The sequence below is a fragment of the Neopsephotus bourkii genome, unplaced genomic scaffold (genome assembly GCF_033783945.1).
Source record: "Neopsephotus bourkii isolate Nb327-2 ecotype Australia unplaced genomic scaffold, CSIRO-AGI_Nbou_v1 NB_1025, whole genome shotgun sequence".
In the NCBI taxonomy this organism is placed as follows: domain Eukaryota; kingdom Metazoa; phylum Chordata; class Aves; order Psittaciformes; family Psittacidae; genus Neopsephotus; species Neopsephotus bourkii.
The window spans coordinates 321,200-340,038 of NW_026901514.1; the positions used below are offsets into that span (position 1 = coordinate 321,200).

Consider the following 18,839-nt stretch of genomic DNA (forward strand, 5'->3'; position numbering starts at 1 on the left):
ATTCCAGTCAATTTGGGAGCATTTGAGGGGCTGTTAGTACAGAACACACCAAAACCAGCCCTAAAATACCCCCAAATACCCCAAAACAGACTGGAACACCCCTAAAATACCTTAAAAGGCGCTGAAATACCCCAAAACACCCCAAACCCCGCAAAACCACACCAAAATACACTGACTTACAGCAAAAAAAACCCTACTAACCACCCCAAAATCACCCCAAAACGCTTCTCATCCCATCTCACCTTGGCCCCCTTCCCAATGGCAACCTGTGCCCATGGCCAACTTCCAATCCCCCTTTTTCCTGCCCTATATCCTGGCTCTTTGGGGTGCTCCCAGAGAACATCACCAGGCCCAGGTAAATGAGGCTTTATTGCCCATCACTGCTCCCCATTGCTGGGAGCATCCGGATGCTCCCCTTGTCCCCATCCCATAGCGGGGACCCGGCTCCGTGTCCTCACTGCTCCCCATTGCTGGCAGCATCCGGATGCTCCCCTTGTCCCCATCCCATAGCAGGGACCCGGCTCCGTGTCCTCACTGCTCCCCATTGCTGGCAGCATCCGGATGCTCCCCTTGTCCCCATCCCATAGCAGGGACCCGGCTCCGTGTCCTCACTGCTCCCCATTGCTGGCAGCATCCGGATGCTCCCCTTGTCCCCATCCGATAGCAGGGACCCAGCTCCGTGTCCTCACTGCTCCCCATTGCTGGCAGCATCCGGATGCTCCCCTTGTCCCCATCCCATAGCAGGGACCCGGCTCCGTGTCCTCACTGCCCCACGGATCAGCCCCATAGCCGGGCCCAGCCCCACGGTGCGGTCAGCCCCAGCCACGAGCCGTGGGCAGTGGGTGATGAGCAGCAGCGTCCTGGTGACCCCCAGTTGCACCCAGCGCCATGGCTGTGGGGCAGCAGCACCCTCAGCTATGGGGCTGGGACCCCCCCTTTAATCCACCCCCATCATCATCATCAGCCCCACATCACCTCCAGCTCCTCGCCTCCCTCCAGGGCACTGGTGGGCTCATCGAGGATGAGGAGGGTCGGTCGGCGCAGTAGAGCCCGTGCTATGGCCACACGCTGCCTCTGCCCCACTGAGAGCTGTGCCCCTTTGTGCCCCACATCTATGGGGTGGAGAATGGGGTGGGGATGGTGATGAGCAGGATATGGGGTCCTATGGGGGGATAGCACTCACCAGTGTCCAGCCCTTGCTCCAGGTCACTGATGAAGCCCCAAGCTCCGGCCAATGCGGCGGCCGCCTTCACCTCCTGCTCCCCAGCGCCCTCCAGCCCCAGGGTGATGTTGTCTCGGATGGTTCCGGAGAACAGGATGGGCTCCTGCTCCACCAGCACCACCTGGGAATGGAGCCATGGAATGCCGGGAAGGGATACCTTGTACTGGGGCAGGATGCTCCGAGGCTCATCCAGCCCGGCCTTGAATGGGATGGAGCATCCAAACCTTCTCCAGTCAACCCATTCCAGTGTCCCATCACCTTCTTCTTCCTAGGATCCATCTAACTCTTCCAGTTGGAGCCTCATCCCATCCCATTGTGCTTGACCACAACTCTTGGAATGGGATCATCCAACCACCCAAATCCACATCTCTCCATTCAACCCATTCCAGTGTCCCATCACCCTCTTCTTCCTAGCATCCATCTAACTCTTCCCTTTCTCCAGTTAGAACCATTCCTCCTCATCCCATCCCATTGTCCTTGACCACAACTCTTGGAATGGGACCATCCATCCACCCAAACCCACATCTCTCCATTCAACCCATTCCAATGTCCCATCACCTTCCTAGGATCCATCTAACTCTTCCAGTTGGAACCTCATCCCATCCCATTGTGGTTGACCACAACTCTTGGAATGGGACCACCCACCCATCCACCCAAACCCACACCTCCCCATTCAGAGACAAGGACGTGCTCCCCCTCCATGCCCATCCCTTCTCAATGATGGCCACCAGGATGGATTTGCCCATGGTGGAGCCCACCCTCACCTCCTGGTGCAGGTACCGGTGCTCGTAGTCCCTCAAGGGGACCCCATCCAGCAGCACCTCCCCGCTCTGGGGCTCATAGAACCCCTTGAGCAGCGCGGCACAAGAGCTCTTCCCACTGCCGTTGGCTCCCACCAGCGCCGTCACCTCATTGGGGAGCACCTCGAAGGTGATGTCCTACATGGGGGGGTGATGGCATCACCCATGGGGTACTTAAGGTGCCCAAATGGGGGTGTCCCCCCCCCCCATAGGTACCTGCAGGACGAGGCACTCGGGGCGAGTGGGGTAGGCGAAGGTGACGCGGTGGAAGGTGACGTGGCCGCGGAGGGGGGCCAGGCGCAGGGTGCCACTGGTGCCACTGGTGCCACTGGTGGGGACGTGCTGGAGGTTGGCCAAGAGGCGGTGGCTGGAGGTGGCTTTGGCCAGGAGGTCGCCGTGGCTGCTGAGGAGAGCCTGGGGGGGGGAGTGGGGATGGGTGGGTATGGAGATGGAGATGGACATGGAAATGGGATGGGTGGGGATGGAGATGGAGATGGAAATGGGATGGGTGGGGATGGAGATGGAGATGGGAAAGGGATGGGTGGGTATGGAGATGGACATGGAAATGGGATGGGTGGGTATGGAGATGGAGATGGGATGGGTGGGTATGGAGATGGAGATGGAAATGGGATGGGTGGGGATGGAGATGGAAATGGGATGGGTGGGGATGGAGATGGAGATGGGATGGGTGGGGATGGAGATGGAGATGGAAATGGGATGGGTGGGGATGGAGATGGAGATGGAAATGGGATGGGTGGGGATGGAGATGGATATGGAAATGGGATGGGTGGGGATGGAGATGGAGATGGGAAAGGGATGGGTGGGTATGGAGATGGAGATGGAAATGGGATGGGTGGGTATGGAGATGGAGATGGAAATGGGATGGGTGGGGATGGAGATGGACATGGGAAAGGGATGGGTGGGGATGGAGATGGAGATGGAAATGGGATGGGTGGGGATGGAGATGGAGATGGAAATGGGATGGGTGGGGATGGAGATGGAGATGGGAAAGGGATGGGTGGGTATGGAGATGGAGATGGAGAAGATGGACATAGAAAGGGGATGGATGGACATGGAGAAGATGGATGGACATGGAGAAATGGACATAGAAAAGGAATGGATGGACCCAGAGAGGGGACACCCCACCCCAGGGCCTCACCTCCACATGGCTCCCAAACCTGGCCTGGTAGAGCAGGAAGGTGCTGAGATCCCCGGCGCTGCAGGAGCCATCCCGGAGCAGCTGGTACCCTCGGAACAGCACCAGGACCTGCAGCGCCAGGCGCAGCACCTGCGGGATACTGGGATCAGTGGGATACTGGGATCAGTGGGATACTGGGATCAGCGGGATACTGGGATCAATGGGATACTGGGATCAGTGGGATACTGGGATCAATGGGATACTGGGATCAGTGGGATAACAGGGAGGGGGTGCAGGAGACACGGCCCCCCGTACCCGCTGGAGCAGGGTGTAGAGCATCTCCTCCAGCTGCAAGCGCTGCTTCAGCCTCAGCAGCTCGGTCACGGCCCTGCAGTGCCGCTGCTCCTCCTCCTCCTCCCCGGCGCAGGCCCGCACCGTGTCCATGGAAGCCACCGTGTCCTGCACCACCGCGGACCTGGCAGCCGTGGCATCCAGCACCGCGCGCTGCAGCACCTGGCCATGGAGATGTGCACATCCCATCCTATCCCATCCCCATCCCATCCCCATCCCATCCCCATCCCATCCTATTCCCATCCCCGTCCCATCCTATCCCATCCCCATCCCATCCTATCCCATCCCCATCCCATCCCCATCCCATCCTATCCCATCCCCATCCCATCCCCATCCCATCCTATCCCATCCCCATCCCATCCTATTCCCATCCCCGTCCCATCCTATCCCATCCCCATCCCATCCTATCCCATCCCCATCCCATCCTATTCCCATCCCCGTCCCATCCTATCCCATCCCCATCCCATCCTATCCCATCCCCATCCCATCCTATCCCATCCCCATCCCCATCCCATCCTATCCCATCCCCATCCCATCCTATCCCATCCCCATCCCAACCCATAACCCCATCCATCCCCCTTGTGCCACCCCACCCTGTCCCACACCATCCAATCCTTTTGGTACCCATCCCATCCCCACCATTCCCATCCTTTTGGTACCCATCCCATCCCCACAATCCCATCCTTTTGGTACCCACCCTGTCCCCACTGTCCCATCCCATCCCATCCTTTTGGTACCCATCCCATCCCCACCATTCACATCCTTTTGGTACCCATCCCATCCCCACCATCCCATCCTTTTGGTACCCATCCCATCCCCACCATCCCATCCTTTTGGTACCCATCCCATCCCCACCATTCACATCCTTTTGGTACCCATCCCATCCCCACCATCCCATCCTTTTGGTACCCATCCCATCCCCACCATCCCATCCTTTTGGTACCCATCCCATCCCCACCATCCCATCCTTTTGGTACCCATCCCGTCTCCACTGTCCCACCCCATCCCATCCTTTTGGTACCCATCCCATCCCCACCATTCCCATCCTTCTGGTACCCATCCCATCTCCACTGTCCCACCCCATCCCATCCTTTTGGTACCCATCCCATCCTCACCACCCATCCCCACTCCACCTGGTAGCGCCCATCATAGACCTTCCTGGTGACGATGGTGATGGGCACCTTCAGCGCCGCCAGCAGCGCCAGCTCCGGTGACAGCAGCACCATGAAGCCCCCCAAGCCCAAGACCAGGCCCAGGCTCCTCAAGGCCACGTTGGAGCTCTTGGGCACGGCCCCACAGAGCAGTGGTACCTCACTGGATAACTGGGCACAGAGCTTGGCTGCGGTGATGGGGATGTGGTGAGCACCAGTACCAGCGCTGGGATGGGGATGGGGGGCGATGGGGGCACCACCAACCTGCTGGAGTCTTCTGGAAGAAGGTGAGATCCCGGTGGAGCAGGTGGGAGAAGAGCCGGGTGGAAGCTGTCAGCTTGAGGCGGGCTTGGGCCAAGAGGAAGAGGCCACCACGGCAGCCGGCAAAGAAGGAGCTGGGGTGGACATGGAGATGATATGGATGCATTAAGGATGCATGGGTACCATTGGCATGGGGATGATGGATGGATGATGGATGGATGGATGGATGGATGATGGATGGGGGATGGATGGATGGATGATGGAAGGATGGATGATGGATGGATGGATGATGGATGATCAGTGATGAATGACAGATGATCAATGATGGATGGATGATGGATGCATGGATGATAGATGATCAATGATGGATGGATGATGGATGGATGATGGATGATCAGTGATGGATGATAGATGATCAATGATGCATGGATGATAGATGATCAATGATGGATGGATGATGGATGGATGGATGATGGATGATCAGTGATGGATCACAGATGATCAATGATGGATGGATGATGGATGGATGATGGATGATGGATGATCAGTGATGGATCACAGATGATCAATGATGGATGCATGAACATCCACCCAACAATGCCACGTGCCCACCAACCTGCCCAGCTCCGCAGCCAGCACCGTGCCGAGCGCAACACCGCTGATTCCATCCCCGCTCCTGATGGCCTCCAAAGCCTTCCCGGTGCAGTAGGGCCCAGCCACCTCCCCTGCACAACCATGGTTGGGTGATGCTCACCACCATCACCCCATGCCCACCCCATGCCCACCATCACTCACCCACCACGGCCAACGCCAAGGCCACGAAGGCAGCACCGAACAGGCACCACTCTCCCCGTGCCAAGGCCAGGAGCTGCCGCACGGCCACCGCGGCCTGGGCTGCATCGGAACCCCCCGGTACCGGCACATCCCAGGCCACCGTGGCCACCGCGGCCGCGCCGTGGGTCACCACCAGCCACCATGGGTTGGCCATGGCCAAGAGGGGCGGTGCAGAGCGCGGTGGCCCCAGGAGGCTCTGGAGGGTGCTGAAGGCGGCCGGGCTGAGGCCGATGGTGATGGCAGCACCGCGGGGGCACCGCAGGGCCAGGGTCTGTGTGGCTGTGGTCAGTGCCAGCGCCCGCAGCCCGGCCTCCAGCCACACGGCCACCAGTGGCCACAGCGGCAGCACCGGGGCCACCGAGGCCACCGCGGTCACCAGCACCGCGTCCAGGAGCAGCAGCAGCAGGAAAGATGAGGCTGTGGCCAGGGCAGGTGGCAGAGCCATGCTGCAGACCCAGTATGGACCAGTGCGCTCCCAGTACAGCTCCTCCAATCCCAGTCTGGAGCCTCAGCACCCCTGCTGGGCGCAAATGGGGTGATCTCCGGTCAGGATCAGTGGTCTCAGTACAGCCCCAGCACCCGGGGGCACTTACCAGTTCACACCAGTGCTCCCAGTACAGCCCCAGCATCCTGGGACACTCACCAGTTCACACCAGCGCTCCCAGTACAGCCCCAGCACCCTGCGACACTCACCGGTCTACACCAGTGCTCCCAGTACAGCCCCAACACCCTGGGGCACTCCCCAGTCCACACCAGCGCTCCCAGTACAGCCCCAACACCCTGCCCAGCACCCTGGGGCACTCACCAGTCCACACCAGTGCTCCCAGTACAGCCCCAACACCCTGCCCAGCACCCTGGGGCACTCACCAGTCCGCACCAGTACTCCCAGTACAGCCCCAGCACACTGCCCAGCACCCTGGGGCACTAACCAGTCAACACCAGCACCCCCAGTACAGCCCCAGCGTCCTGCGACACTCACCAGTCTACACCAGCACTCCCAGTACAGCCCCAGCACCCTGGGGCACTCACCAGTCCGCACCAGCGCTCCAGTACGGCCCCCTTTGCTTTCACTTTCGAGGCCCCGCCTCTTTCCCTTTTTCCTCCAATCACCACCCTCCTCCCCGATAGCCCCGCCCCCTGCCCGCACCTTCCGTCTCCGTCCTGCTCCAGCTCCATCTGCCCGGCAACCGATGACGCCGCCTCCCTTGACCAATCAGGAGCCGCCTTCGCCCGCTTTCACTTTCGCTTTCGCTGCTCGGAGGGACCGGAGGCTCCGAGGGGTCCCGGGGCTCCCCCGATGGCTCCAGACCCCTCCCGCCGCTTCCTGGCGCTGTTTCGGCCCGAGCAAAGGCGCTGCACGATCGTGGCCGGGCTGATGCTGGCCTCGGTGCTCGGTACTTGGGGGGCAGGAGCTATGGGGGGGGAGTAGGAGCCATTGGGGAGGGCAGGAGCTATGGGGGGGTACAATGGGGTGCGGGGTGAGGGGGAATTCCCATGTCCCATATCCCTATATCCCTATATCCCTATATTGACATAACCCTCATGTCCCATATCCCCATGTCCCCTTCTCCCTATAGCTCATATTCCCATATCCCTATATCCCCATGACCCCCACGTTCCATATCCCCATGTCCTATGTCCCCATTACCCTCATGTCCCATATCCCCATGTCCCCATGTCCTATGTCCCCATTACCCTCATGTCCCATATTCCCATGTCCTATGTCCCCATCTCCCCATATCTCATCTCCCCACATCCTTATATCCCCATGACCCTCATATCCCATATCCCCATGACGCTCACATCCCATATCCCCATGTCCCCATATCTCATCTCCCCACATCCCTATATCCCCATGACCCTCACATCCCATATCCCCACCTCCCCATATCCCTATATCCCCATGACCCTCACATCCCATATCCCCACCTCCCCATATCCCTATATCCCCATGACCCTCACATCCCATATCCCCATCTCCCCATATCTCATCTCCCCACATCCCTATATCCCCATGACCCCCACATCCCCATCTCCCCATATTTCATCCCATATCCCTATATCCCCATGACCCCACATCCCCATCCCTCACACCCCCACATCCCCAGCCGAGGTCACCATCCCCTACTTCACCGGCCACATCACCGACTGGGTGGCCAGCGAGGACCAGTTGGCAACCATGGTCTCCATCGCGCTGCTGGGGGTCACCAGGTAGCCCAATGACACCATGGGGGGGGCTCAGTGGAGGTGACAAGGGGACCCCCCTTAACAAAGCCCCCCCATCCCAACGCCACCCCAGTGCCATCACCGAGTTCACCTGCGACGCCACCTACGTGGCCACCTTGAGCCGGGTCTTTGGCCACCTCCACACCCGGGCCTTTGCCGCCATCCTGCACCGGGACCTGTTGGCGCTGCGGGCGCTGGGTGCCGGCGCGGTGACGGCGCGGGTGACCGGGGACATCGATGCCACCCATGAGGCCGTGGGTGATGCGCTGCTGCTGTTGCTATGGGAGCTGGTGCGGGCGATGCTGCTGTTGCTCCCCATGGCTTGGCTGGCGCCGGTGCTCACCATCACCACCCTCATGGCTGTGCCGGTGCTCCTGGTGCTCGCCCGGGCTATGGGCAGTGTCCAGCAGGTACCTATGGAAGGGGGGGGGACATTGGCACCTCCATGGGGGTGCTGTCCCCTCCATGTCCCCATCACCTCCCTGTGTGTCCCAGGGGCTGTCCCAAGGGGTGCAGGAGGCGCTGGCCGGTGCCACCGGGGTGGCCATGGAGACCTTTGAGGCCATGGGCACCGTCCGTGGCTTCGCCTTCGAGGATGGAGCGGTCCAGAGGTACCAGGAGCGACTGCAACGGGTGCAGAGGCTGGAGGCCACCCAGGCCCTCACGTACGCGGCCACCGGTTGGATCAGTGGGGTAAGGACATGGGGAGATGGGGACAGCAGGAACCAGGAGGCTCTGAGGTCATGGGGACACAGGGGTGGCCACTGGGACCTGTTGGTGATGGATGGGGACCATGGAGTGGCCATTGGGACCTGTTGGTGATGGTTGGGGACACAGGGATTGGCCATTGGGACCCATTGGTGATGGTTGGAGACCTGGGGGTTGGCCATGGGGATCTATTGGTGATGGTTGGGGACACAGGGGTTGGTCATTGGGATTCATTGGCGATGGTTGGGGACCTGGGGTTGGCCATTGGGACCCATTGGTGATGGCTGGGGACACAGGGGTGGCCACGGGGACCCATTGGTGATGGTGACATGGATGCAGTGGCACAGGGCATGCTGGGAGCTCAGTGTCCCTATGGAGGTGGGCATGGCCAGGAAGGGGGACAGGGGGACCCCCCTATTGGTATCCCCTGGTGCTGGGTGACCTCCCGTCTGTGTCCCCCCAGTTCTTCTCACTGGCTTTGAAGCTGGGGCTCCTCTACTATGGGGGACAGATGGTGGCCGCAGGGACCATCAGCACCGGGGACCTGGTCACCTTCCTCATGTACCAGATGCAGTTCACCAGCTCCATCGAGGTGACCCCAATGTCCTCCCCTCAACGGTGCCCATCCCGCTGTGTCCCCAGTGCTGGTCCCATTGCGTCCCCTTCTCTGTGGCCCCCAGGTCCTGCTCCGTTACTACCCCAACCTGAGCAAGGCCATGGGCTCCTCGGAGAAGGTCTTGGAGGTCCTGGGTGAGGAGGAGCAGAGGACACCGGAGGGGACGCTGGAGGCCGAGGTGCGGGGTCACCTCAAGCTTGAGGGTGTCTGGTTCTCCTATCCCCAGCAGCAAGAGCCTGTCCTCAAGGTGGGCACTGGGGTATGGTGGGGCAGGGGGACATAGAGGCATGGAGGGGGACATGGAGGCATGGAGGGGGGCATGGAGGCATGGAGGGGGGCATGGAGGCATGGATGGGGACATGGGGACATGGATGGGGTCATGGACGGGGACATGGACGGGGACATGGACGGGGACATGGACGGGGACATGGATGGGGACATGGATGGGGACATGGATGGGGACATGGAGGGGGACATGGAGGGGGACATGGATGAGGCCATGTGGACACAGATGGGCTCATGGATGGGGCCATGGGGACATGGATGGGGCCATGGATGGGGTCATGGATGGGGACATGGATGGGGTCATGGATGGGGACATGGATGGGGACATGGATGGGGTCATGGATGGGGACATGGATGGGGTCATGGATGGGGCCATGGGGACATGGATGGGGACATGGATGGGGCCATGGGGACATGGATGGGGACATGGATGGGGCCATGGGGACATGGATGGGGACATGGATGGGGCCATGGGGACATGGATGGGGTCATGGATGGGGACATGGATGGGGACATGGATGGGGACATGGATGGGGACATGGATGGGGACATGGGGACATGGAGGGGGACATGGATGGGGCCATGGGGACATGGATGGGGTCATGGATGGGGACATGGATGGGGTCATGGATGGGGCCATGGGGTCATGGATGGGGACATGGATGGGGACATGGATGGGGACATGGATGGGGCCATGGGGACATGGATGGGGACATGGATGGGGACATGGGGACATGGATGGGGCCATGGATGGGGTCATGGATGGGGCCATGGATGGGGTCATGGATGGGGACATGGATGGGGACATGGATGGGGCCATGGATGGGGCCATGGGGACACGGATGGGGCCATGGGGACACGGCTGGGGACAGGGATGGGTCTCACCATGGGGCTGGGGCCATCGGATGTCACCTCTGTCCCCCAGGGTGTGTCTCTGGAGCTGCTCCCTGGGCAGGTCCTGGCCGTGGTGGGTGCCCCGGGTGCAGGGAAGAGCACCCTGGTGTCCCTGGTGCTGGGCTTGCACCAGCCCCACCGCGGGAGGGTGCTGCTGGACGGGCACCCCCTGCCCGCGTACCGGCACCGCCACCTGCGCCAGCAGGTGCCAGCAATGGGTCCCCAACCATCACCAATGGGTCCCAATGGCCCTGGTCCCCAACCATCACCAATGGGTCCCAATGGCCCTGGTCCCCAACCATCACCAATGGGTCCCAATGGCCCTGGTCCCCAACCATCACCAATGGGTCCCAATGGCCACCCACCCCTGTGTCACCAATCATCACCAATGGGTCTCCAAGGCCATCCCCATGTCACCAGACAAACACCATGTTCCATGTCCCCATGTCCCACACCCTATATCCCCATGTCCCCATATCCCAATCCCCACGTCCCCTATCTCCATATCCCCATATCCCATGTCCCCATATCCCCACATCCCATATCTCCGTATCCCGACGTCCCCTATCTCCATATCCCACATCCCCATGTCCCATATCCCACATCCCCATGTCCCATATCCCCATATCCCCATATCCCATATCCCCATATCCCATATCCCCCTGTTCCATATTCCCACATCCCCGTGTCCCCATCTCCCCCATACCCATATCCCACATCCCACATCCCCACATCCCCGTGTCCCCACATCCCATTGCCCCCCATCCCCAGGTGGCCGCTGTCCCCCAGTACCCCCTGCTCTTCTCCCGCTCCCTCCATTCCAACATCTCCTATGGGGCTGGTGACCGGAGCCGGGCTCAGGTGACAGCGGCCGCTCGCCGCGCCGGTGCCGACCCCTTCATCCGCCGCCTGCCCCATGGCTACGACACCGGTACCGCACCCCCCTCCCCACATCCCCTGTACCCCACAGCATCCCCATGGGTCCCTATGGGTCCCCATGGCCCCATCCCCTCCCTGCAGAGGTTGGGGACCTGGGCACGCAGCTCTCGGGGGGACAGCGCCAGGCCGTGGCCATTGCTCGTGCTCTGCTGCGGGACCCCCGTGTCCTGGTCCTCGATGAGCCCACCAGTGCCCTGGATGCCAAAACCAGTGCTCAGGTGGGAGGTGACACCTGTGTCCCCATTGTGTGCCCATTGTGTCCCCATTGTGCCCCCATTGTGTCCCCTTTGTGTCCCCATACCCCCATGTCCCATATCCCTATATGGCCATGTCCAATATCGCCATATCCCTATATGGCCATGTCCAATATCGCCATATCCCCATGGCCCATATCCCCATACCCCCATGTCCCATATCTCCGTATCACCACATCCCATGTCCCCATATCCCCATGTCCTCATACCCCACATCCCACACCCCCTATCACCACGTCCCATATCTCCGTATCACCACATCCCATGTCCCCATATCCCCAAACCCCATATCCCTATACCCCCACGTTCCATACCCCCATGTCCCATATCTCCAGATCACATCCCATGTCCCCATATCACCATACCCCCACGTCCAATGTCCCCATACCCCCATGTCCCATATCTCCATATCCCCATATCCCATATCTCTGTATCACCATGTCTCCTATCTCCATATCCCCACATCCCATGTCCCCATACCCCCACGTCCCCTATCTCCATATCACCACATCCCATGTCCCGATATCCCCATACCCCCACATCCCACGTCCCCATACCCCCATATCCCCATACCCCCCCATGTCCCCCATACCCCCCATATCCCCATACCCCCATATCCCCATACCCCCATAACCCCCATACCCCCCCATACCCCCCATGTCCCCCATACCCCCATACCCCCATATCCCCATACCCCCCCATGTTCCCATACCCCCATACCCCCATAACCCCCATACCCCCCCATACCACCCCATACCCCCCCATATCCCCATACCCCCATGTCCCCATCACGTCCCCCACGTCCCGCGCAGGTGGAGCAGGAGGTGCTGAGTGCGGGGCGCTCGGTGCTGCTGGTGACGGGGCGGGCGGCCCTGGCGCTGCGGGCCCAGCGCGTGGCCGTGCTGGCAGGGGGACACCTGCGGGAGCTCAGGGACCCCAGGGAGCTCCTGCACCCCGAGAACCGCGGCTGGGGGCACCGGGGCATGGGGATGGGGAGAACATGGATGGGGACACTGAGAACATGGATGGGGACACGGAGAACAGGGATGGGGACAGGAGGAGATGGGATGGGGACAGGGGGAGATGGGATGGGGACAGGGGGAGATGGGATGGGGACAGGGGGAGATGGGATGGGGACAGGGAGAACAGGGATGGGGACACGGAGAACAGGGATGGGGACGGGGGAACATGGATGAGGACACTGAGAACATGGATGGGGACACTGAGAACATGGATGGGCACACGGAGAACAGGGATGGGGACAGGGAGAACAGGGATGGGGACGGGGGAACATGGATGGGGACACTGAGAACATGGATGGGGACACGGAGAACATGGATGGGGACACGGAGAACAGGGATGGGGACGGGGAGAACATGGATGGGGACACTGAGAACATGGATGGGGACACGGAGAACATGGATGGGGACACGGAGAACAGGGATGGGGACGGGGAGAAATGGATGGGGACAGGGAGAAAGGGATGGGGACAGGGAGAACAGGGATGGGGACACTGAGAACATGGATGGGGACGGGGGAACATGGATGAGGACACTGAGAACATGGATGGGGACAGGGAGAACAGGGATGAGGACAGGAGGAGATGGGATGGGGACAGGGAGAACAGGGATGGGGACAGGGGGAGATGGGATGGGGACAGGGGGAGATGGGATGGGGACAGGGGGAGATGGGATGGGGACAGGGGGAGATGGGATGGGGACAGGGAGAACAGGGATGGGGACAGGGAGAACAGGGATGGGGACAGGGAGAACATGGATGGGGACAGGGAGAACAGGGATGGGGACAGGGAGAACAGGGATGGGGACAGGGGGAACATGGATGGGGACAGTGAGAACATGGATGGGGACAAGGGGAAATGGGATGGGGACACTGGGAGATAGGATGGGGACAGGGGGAGATGGGATGGGGACAGTGAGAACATGGATGGGGACAGTGAGAACATGGAAGGGGACAGTGAGAACATGGATGGGGACAGTGGGAGATGGGACGGGGACAGGGGGAGATGGGATGGGGACATCAGGAGATGGGATGGGGACATCAGGAGATGGGATGGGGACACTGAGAACATGGATTGGGACATGAGGGGATGGGATGGGGACACTGAGAACATGGATTGGGACATGAGGGGATGGGATGGGGACACAGAACATGGATGGGGACATGATGAGATGGGGACACCAAATGCCAGCATGGGGGCAACCAGGGGATGGGGACACTGGGAGATGGGATGGGTACAGTGGGGTAGGGATGGGGACACTCAGAGCATGGATGGGTACATGAGGAGCAGGGATGGGGACACGAAGGGATGGAACCACCACAAGCCATGATGGGGACAACTGGGCTTGGGGATAGGGACACCAGGAGCTATGAGTAGGGCCCATGGAGGCTGTACTGGGTGCACGATGGCTGGGCTGGAGACACCACCATGTCCCTGCTGTGGGACCATGACCAAATCAGATGTACTCCAGTATCCATTGCAGTCCCTTCTCACACCTCTTGGACACCAATAAACGCTTCTGTTATCAATGGTTAGCAGAGTTTGCCCCATTCCCATGTCCCAGGACCCCCCTGGACCTCTTTTCCCGAGCACTGGCGCCCCATTCCCTGCGCACAAAGGCCCAGATCCATCAGGATCGAGCCTCACGTCGGGTTCCCAACATCACAACGATGCCTGTTCCTTACCATGGCTCTGAAGCCCGAGTCATCAGGCCGGGAATCTGGGGGTTTTCCAGGAAGGATCGTTTCGCTTTCGATATCCCAACGTCAAGTGGCATCTGCCCGGCAACCGGTGACGTCAAGAGCGGTCGGGGTTTCTCATTGGTGGGTGGCGAGGGGGGAGAGCCAATAGCGGAGGAGGAGAGTGGGGCTGGTGGTGAGGATCCAGGGTCGGTGCTCAGAGGGGCAGCGCGATGGGGCCAGGCTCTGCCGTGGGGCTCCTGCTGCTGTGCAGCCTCGGAGGGGCGGCGAGAGGTGAGCACGGGCATAGGGACCCGGGACCTCCATGAGCACCGGTGCCCCATTCCCTATGTCCCAAGACACCTCCCTGGACCCCCTGGGCACTGGAACCCCCCTGGACCCCCTTTATTCCCCCTCTGGGTACTGTGATGCCCCTCAGACCCTCCCTTGCCAACATTCCCTTTCCCTGGCACCAGGAACCCCTCGAAACACTCCCTGGGACCCCCTTGGATTCCCTTTTCCAAGCACCAGGACCCCCAGAACCCTCCACTGGGGCTGCTTTAATGACACCCAGGACCCCCCTGGTCCCTGCTTCCCATCAATCCCGACTCTCCCAGTCCTTGACCCCTCTTTTCCCTGGCACCAGGACCCCCTTCCATGAGAACAAAGACCCCCCCCCCATCAGTCACATCCCCATCACCCCACTCTGGAGCCCAGGTCACCCTCACCCCTGTCTCCCCACAGTGCTCCATTCCCTGCGGTACTTAGATTTCGCCGTGTCAGACCCCAGCCCGGGGGTTCCCCGGTACCAGGCGATGGGATATGTGGATGGGATCCCCTTTGTGCACTATGACAGCGAGAGCAAGCGGTATCAGCCTCGGACACAGTGGATTGCTGCCAATGTGGATCAGGAATACTGGGATCAACAGACCCAGATTGCACGGAGCAATGAGCAGGTCACCTACAGTAACCTGAACACAGTGCAGGCCCGCTACAACCAGAGTGGGAGTGAGTGTGGGGCAGGGATGGTGCTTCATGAGGCTGGCATGGGGCTGGGATGGGCTCTGTGGGGCAGCCCCTCAGCCCTATCTCACCGGTGCTGGTGCAGGGGCTCAGACACAGCAGAGGGTACGTGGCTGTGACCTCCTGGACGACGGGAGCATCAAGGGGTATGAGCAGGTCGCCTACGATGGGCAGGACTTCATCACCTTTGACATGGACAACATGATGTACATCGCGGCGGACGCGGCAGCGGAGGTCACCAAGAGGGAGTGTGAACACGATGGGAGTGTAGCTGAGAGCATGAAGAACTACCTGCAGAACACCTGTGTGGAGTGGCTGAAGAACTACGTGCGCTACGGGCAGCTCGAGCTGGAGAGGAAAGGTGAGGGTGAGATGGGGACATTGAGGCCCAGGCCATAGAACCATAGAACCATAGAACCAGAGAACCATAGAACCATAGAACCACAGAACAGTGTGGGTTGGAAAGGAGCTTGAGATCTTCCAGTTCCAACCCCGTGCCATGGGCAGGGATGCCTCACACTAAGCCATGGCACCCAAGGCTTCAACCAGCCTGGCCTTGAACACTGCTGGGCACAACCTGGGCAACCCATTCCAGTGCCTGACCACCCTAACAGGAAAGAATTCCCTCCTTATATCCAATCTGAACTTCCCCTGTTTCAGTTTGAACCCCTTACCCCTTGTCCCATCACTACAGTCCCTAATGAGTCCCTCCCCAGCATCCCTATAGCCCCCCTTCAGATACTATGAGGTCTCCCCACAGCCTTCTCCAGGCTGAACAGCCCCAACTTTCCCAGCCCGTCTCCATACAGGAGGTGCTCCAGTCCCCTGGAGCATCCTCATGGCCCTCCTCTGGACTTGTCCCAACAGATCCATGTCCTTTTTACATTGAGGACACCACAACTGCACACAACGCTCCAAGGGCTCACGCTCCCTTTGGATGCAGCCCAGGATATGGGCTTGGCTTTCAGGTTTGATCCCTCCCCTCCATCCCATTCCCAGTGCCGCCCATGGTACGAGTGTCAGAGAAGGAGGAGGAGGATGGGATCCTGACCTTGACCTGCCGTGCTCGTGGCTTCTACCCTCGGCCCATCGCGCTCAGCTGGCTGAAGGACGGCGAGGTGAGGGACCAGGACACCCAATGGGGCAGCATCGCACCCAACAGCGACGGCACCTACTACACGTGGGCCTCCATCGAGGCCAGCCCCAAGGACAAGGACAGGTTCCGGTGCCAGGTGGAACACGCCAGCCTCCTCCAACCTGGGCTCTATGCTTTGGGTGAGCATTGATGGGGGGGGGAGCACACAGTGGGGGTGGTTCCCCCCCTTTCCCACCTCCTCATCCTCATCCTCTTCGTCCAGAGGCGCAGTCCAACCTGTTCAGCACCCTGCTGGTGGTGGCTGTTGTGATGCTCATCATCATCATCATCAGCATGATGGCAGTGCTCTGGAAGCGCACACTGGGTAAGGCCCCGTGTCCAGGGAGGAAGGCAGGGCAGGAGCTGCTGCTATGGGGAGCCCCAACCAGCCCCATGGTGGGTGCTGATGTCCTCTTCTCTCTGCAGACAAGAAGAAGAGGGATGGCTACAGCGTGCCCACAGGTGAGCACCAGTGGCCAAGCCAGCACCGTGGTGGTCCCGTGCCTCTGGTTTCCCAATCCCTCGTCCCCTGGGGTAGGAACATGGAAAAGGAGGTGTCTCCAGAGGTGTCTTTGCTGCTCACGGCTCTTTCTCTTGCAGGCACGGCCATGGGTTCTGTCAGCTCACCAACAGGTACAAAGTGGGACCAATGGGCACGGATGGGGTGGCCCCAGCTCCTCCATGGAGCTTCCATGGGATGCAGGAAGGCAGTGAGCCCCTCTGAGAGCAATGGGCTCTGTGAGGACAGGGGGATGCATCTCTTCCTCTTACCCCTGCAGAGCCTCCTACTTAACCCCTGCATGGGCTGGATGAGCTGCAACTGGAGGCTGCTTCTTGCTGCTGACCCTCTTCTTTGCTTAATTAAGCACCACTGGTAACGAGCACGGATTGAATCTGGAGCTTCCCCTGCACAATAAACGCTGGTCACTCTCTCTGATGCGTTCCACCTTGGGGATGGAGGCCTGCAATCCTGGATCGACCCTGCAGAGACAAAGAGACGAGCTGGAGCTGGAACAAGCCTTGTGTGAGGGGTGGATGGGGGTAACGAGGGTGTTTAGCATGGAGAAAGGCAGGATGGTGACAGGAGGTCAGCCTCTTGCATTCCATGGTGTAGGGATACCCACCTCCACCTCTCGAAGAGCAGTTCTTTCCCTCCTCCTTAGTAGCTGGTGCAGGGCTGGGTTTGGGCTTTAGGCTGAGAACGAAGCTGATAACACAGGGATGGGTTTAGTCGTTAAGTTAATTAAGTTTTTAAGTCTTTAGCATCAAGTAATGCTAAGTAATCAAGTAATTACTTAATGCTAAGTAATGCTAACCCTAACCAAGGGCTTGTAGTCTTATGCTCTGCCAAGGAAGAAGGGCATGGGAAGCAAGGAGGAATGCTTCAAGTCTAAGCAGCTTAGGAGCTATTTGAGCATACGATGCCAATTGGGTTCCATCCATCAGTTATGATGGAAAACTTCAATATGCAGCCATATATTTCAATCAGACGCCTGAATTTGTCTGTTTGTTGGTCATTTATGTTAAAAAAATGAGTAATAACAGTTAAAAATCTGGTTGCAAGCTTGATAAATCCACTGGGAAGGGGGCTCGGAGCAAGCTGCTCAAGTTGGAAGGGTTGGAATTGCTCCTTCCCACCCCAAACCATTCCATGATTCCCTAGCATTGCGTTTGTACCACGGTAAACCCAGATCAGAGCACCAAAATAAACCGCAAATAGGCGAAAATAGGGCGACAGAGCAGATCTGGCACCGGATCCCTGGGGAATTACCTCAGGATGAGCCGCGGTGAAGGGATTCGCTTGTGGTAATGACGGCGTTTGCAGCCTGAGGCAATGGCACAGCCGCTACGTGCAACCTGCGGGTCTCAAAGCGGGCAATTCTGAGGTAAAACATGGAGTTTTTGATTAAACCCGCTGTGAACCGCAAAAAATGTGCGCTTTGACGGCGACAAACCCCCATTAACACCTCACAAGAGACCCCACATTGGGACCCCACAGCGAAGCCCCCCCACAAGCACTACGGCGGACGTCCCCCATCCCCTTCTCCCCACCCCATCGGCTCCAAACCCGCACCCTCCGCCCGTTCCACCTCGGAGGCGGCTCCGAGCGCTGGCCCAGCCCCTTTCCCCGCCCTACAACACCCTCAAACCCCATAACCCGAACATGGAGCCGCCGGCTCAAACATGGCGCCGGAGCCCGCCCTCCTTCTTCTCCTTCCCCTCCCTCCTTCCCGCCCTTTCTGCGGATCAGCCAATGAGAGCGGCGAGGCCGCCGTGACGTCACCGGTTGCTGGGTAGAACAGGG

General features: G+C 59.8%; 4 protein-coding genes across 4 annotated transcripts in view; 3 read left to right on the forward strand and 1 right to left on the reverse strand.

The window, feature by feature from the left end:
• The window catches only part of FLOT1 (flotillin 1), a 50,316-nt gene that overhangs the window by 26,682 nt on the left and 4,795 nt on the right, over positions 1-18,839 (forward strand). The window lies entirely within an intron of this gene.
• Positions 686-6,293, reverse strand: TAP2 (transporter 2, ATP binding cassette subfamily B member). The gene is made up of 11 exons (XM_061360442.1): positions 5,719-6,293; positions 5,540-5,648; positions 4,927-5,057; positions 4,645-4,850; positions 3,476-3,673; positions 3,182-3,310; positions 2,239-2,436; positions 1,987-2,160; positions 1,184-1,343; positions 976-1,112; positions 686-892 (listed from the first exon to the last, which is right to left on the reverse strand). The coding sequence occupies exons 1-11, from the start codon at positions 6,200-6,202 to the stop codon at positions 686-688; spliced, it is 2,133 nt and encodes a 710-aa protein (XP_061216426.1). The 5' UTR covers positions 6,203-6,293.
• TAP1 (transporter 1, ATP binding cassette subfamily B member) lies at positions 7,004-14,492 on the forward strand. Its single transcript, XM_061360443.1, has 11 exons — positions 7,004-7,151; positions 7,866-7,968; positions 8,057-8,393; positions 8,479-8,676; positions 9,155-9,283; positions 9,372-9,554; positions 10,518-10,691; positions 11,258-11,417; positions 11,507-11,643; positions 12,492-12,660; positions 14,437-14,492. Exons 1-11 carry the CDS (start codon positions 7,055-7,057, stop codon positions 14,490-14,492), a joined length of 1,743 nt encoding a protein of 580 aa, XP_061216427.1. The 5' UTR covers positions 7,004-7,054.
• LOC133216033 (class I histocompatibility antigen, F10 alpha chain-like) lies at positions 14,533-18,832 on the forward strand. The gene is made up of 7 exons (XM_061360444.1): positions 14,533-14,670; positions 15,121-15,384; positions 15,485-15,760; positions 16,399-16,674; positions 16,758-16,859; positions 16,961-16,996; positions 18,786-18,832. Exons 1-7 carry the CDS (start codon positions 14,610-14,612, stop codon positions 18,830-18,832), a joined length of 1,062 nt encoding a protein of 353 aa, XP_061216428.1. The 5' UTR covers positions 14,533-14,609.

Bases quoted from the DNA above. Each gene is read 5' to 3' on its own strand.
- TAP2 (XM_061360442.1), bottom strand. From the start codon at position 6,202: ATGGCTCTGCCACCTGCCCTGGCCACAGCCTCATCTTTCCTGCTGCTG. The intron at 5,649-5,718 runs GTGAGTGATGGT...ATGGTTGTGCAG, and splicing joins CTTGGCGTTGGCCGTGGTGG to GGGAGGTGGCTGGGCCCTAC. The intron at 4,851-4,926 runs GTTGGTGGTGCC...CCATCACCGCAG, and splicing joins CTTCCAGAAGACTCCAGCAG to CCAAGCTCTGTGCCCAGTTA.
- TAP1 (XM_061360443.1), top strand. From the start codon at position 7,055: ATGGCTCCAGACCCCTCCCGCCGCTTCCTGGCGCTGTTTCGGCCCGAG. The intron at 9,284-9,371 runs GTGACCCCAATG...TGTGGCCCCCAG, and splicing joins AGTTCACCAGCTCCATCGAG to GTCCTGCTCCGTTACTACCC. The intron at 10,692-11,257 runs GTGCCAGCAATG...CCCCATCCCCAG, and splicing joins ACCGCCACCTGCGCCAGCAG to GTGGCCGCTGTCCCCCAGTA.
- LOC133216033 (XM_061360444.1), top strand. From the start codon at position 14,610: ATGGGGCCAGGCTCTGCCGTGGGGCTCCTGCTGCTGTGCAGCCTCGGA. The intron at 16,675-16,757 runs GTGAGCATTGAT...CTCTTCGTCCAG, and splicing joins ACCTGGGCTCTATGCTTTGG to AGGCGCAGTCCAACCTGTTC. The intron at 16,860-16,960 runs GTAAGGCCCCGT...TTCTCTCTGCAG, and splicing joins GCTCTGGAAGCGCACACTGG to ACAAGAAGAAGAGGGATGGC.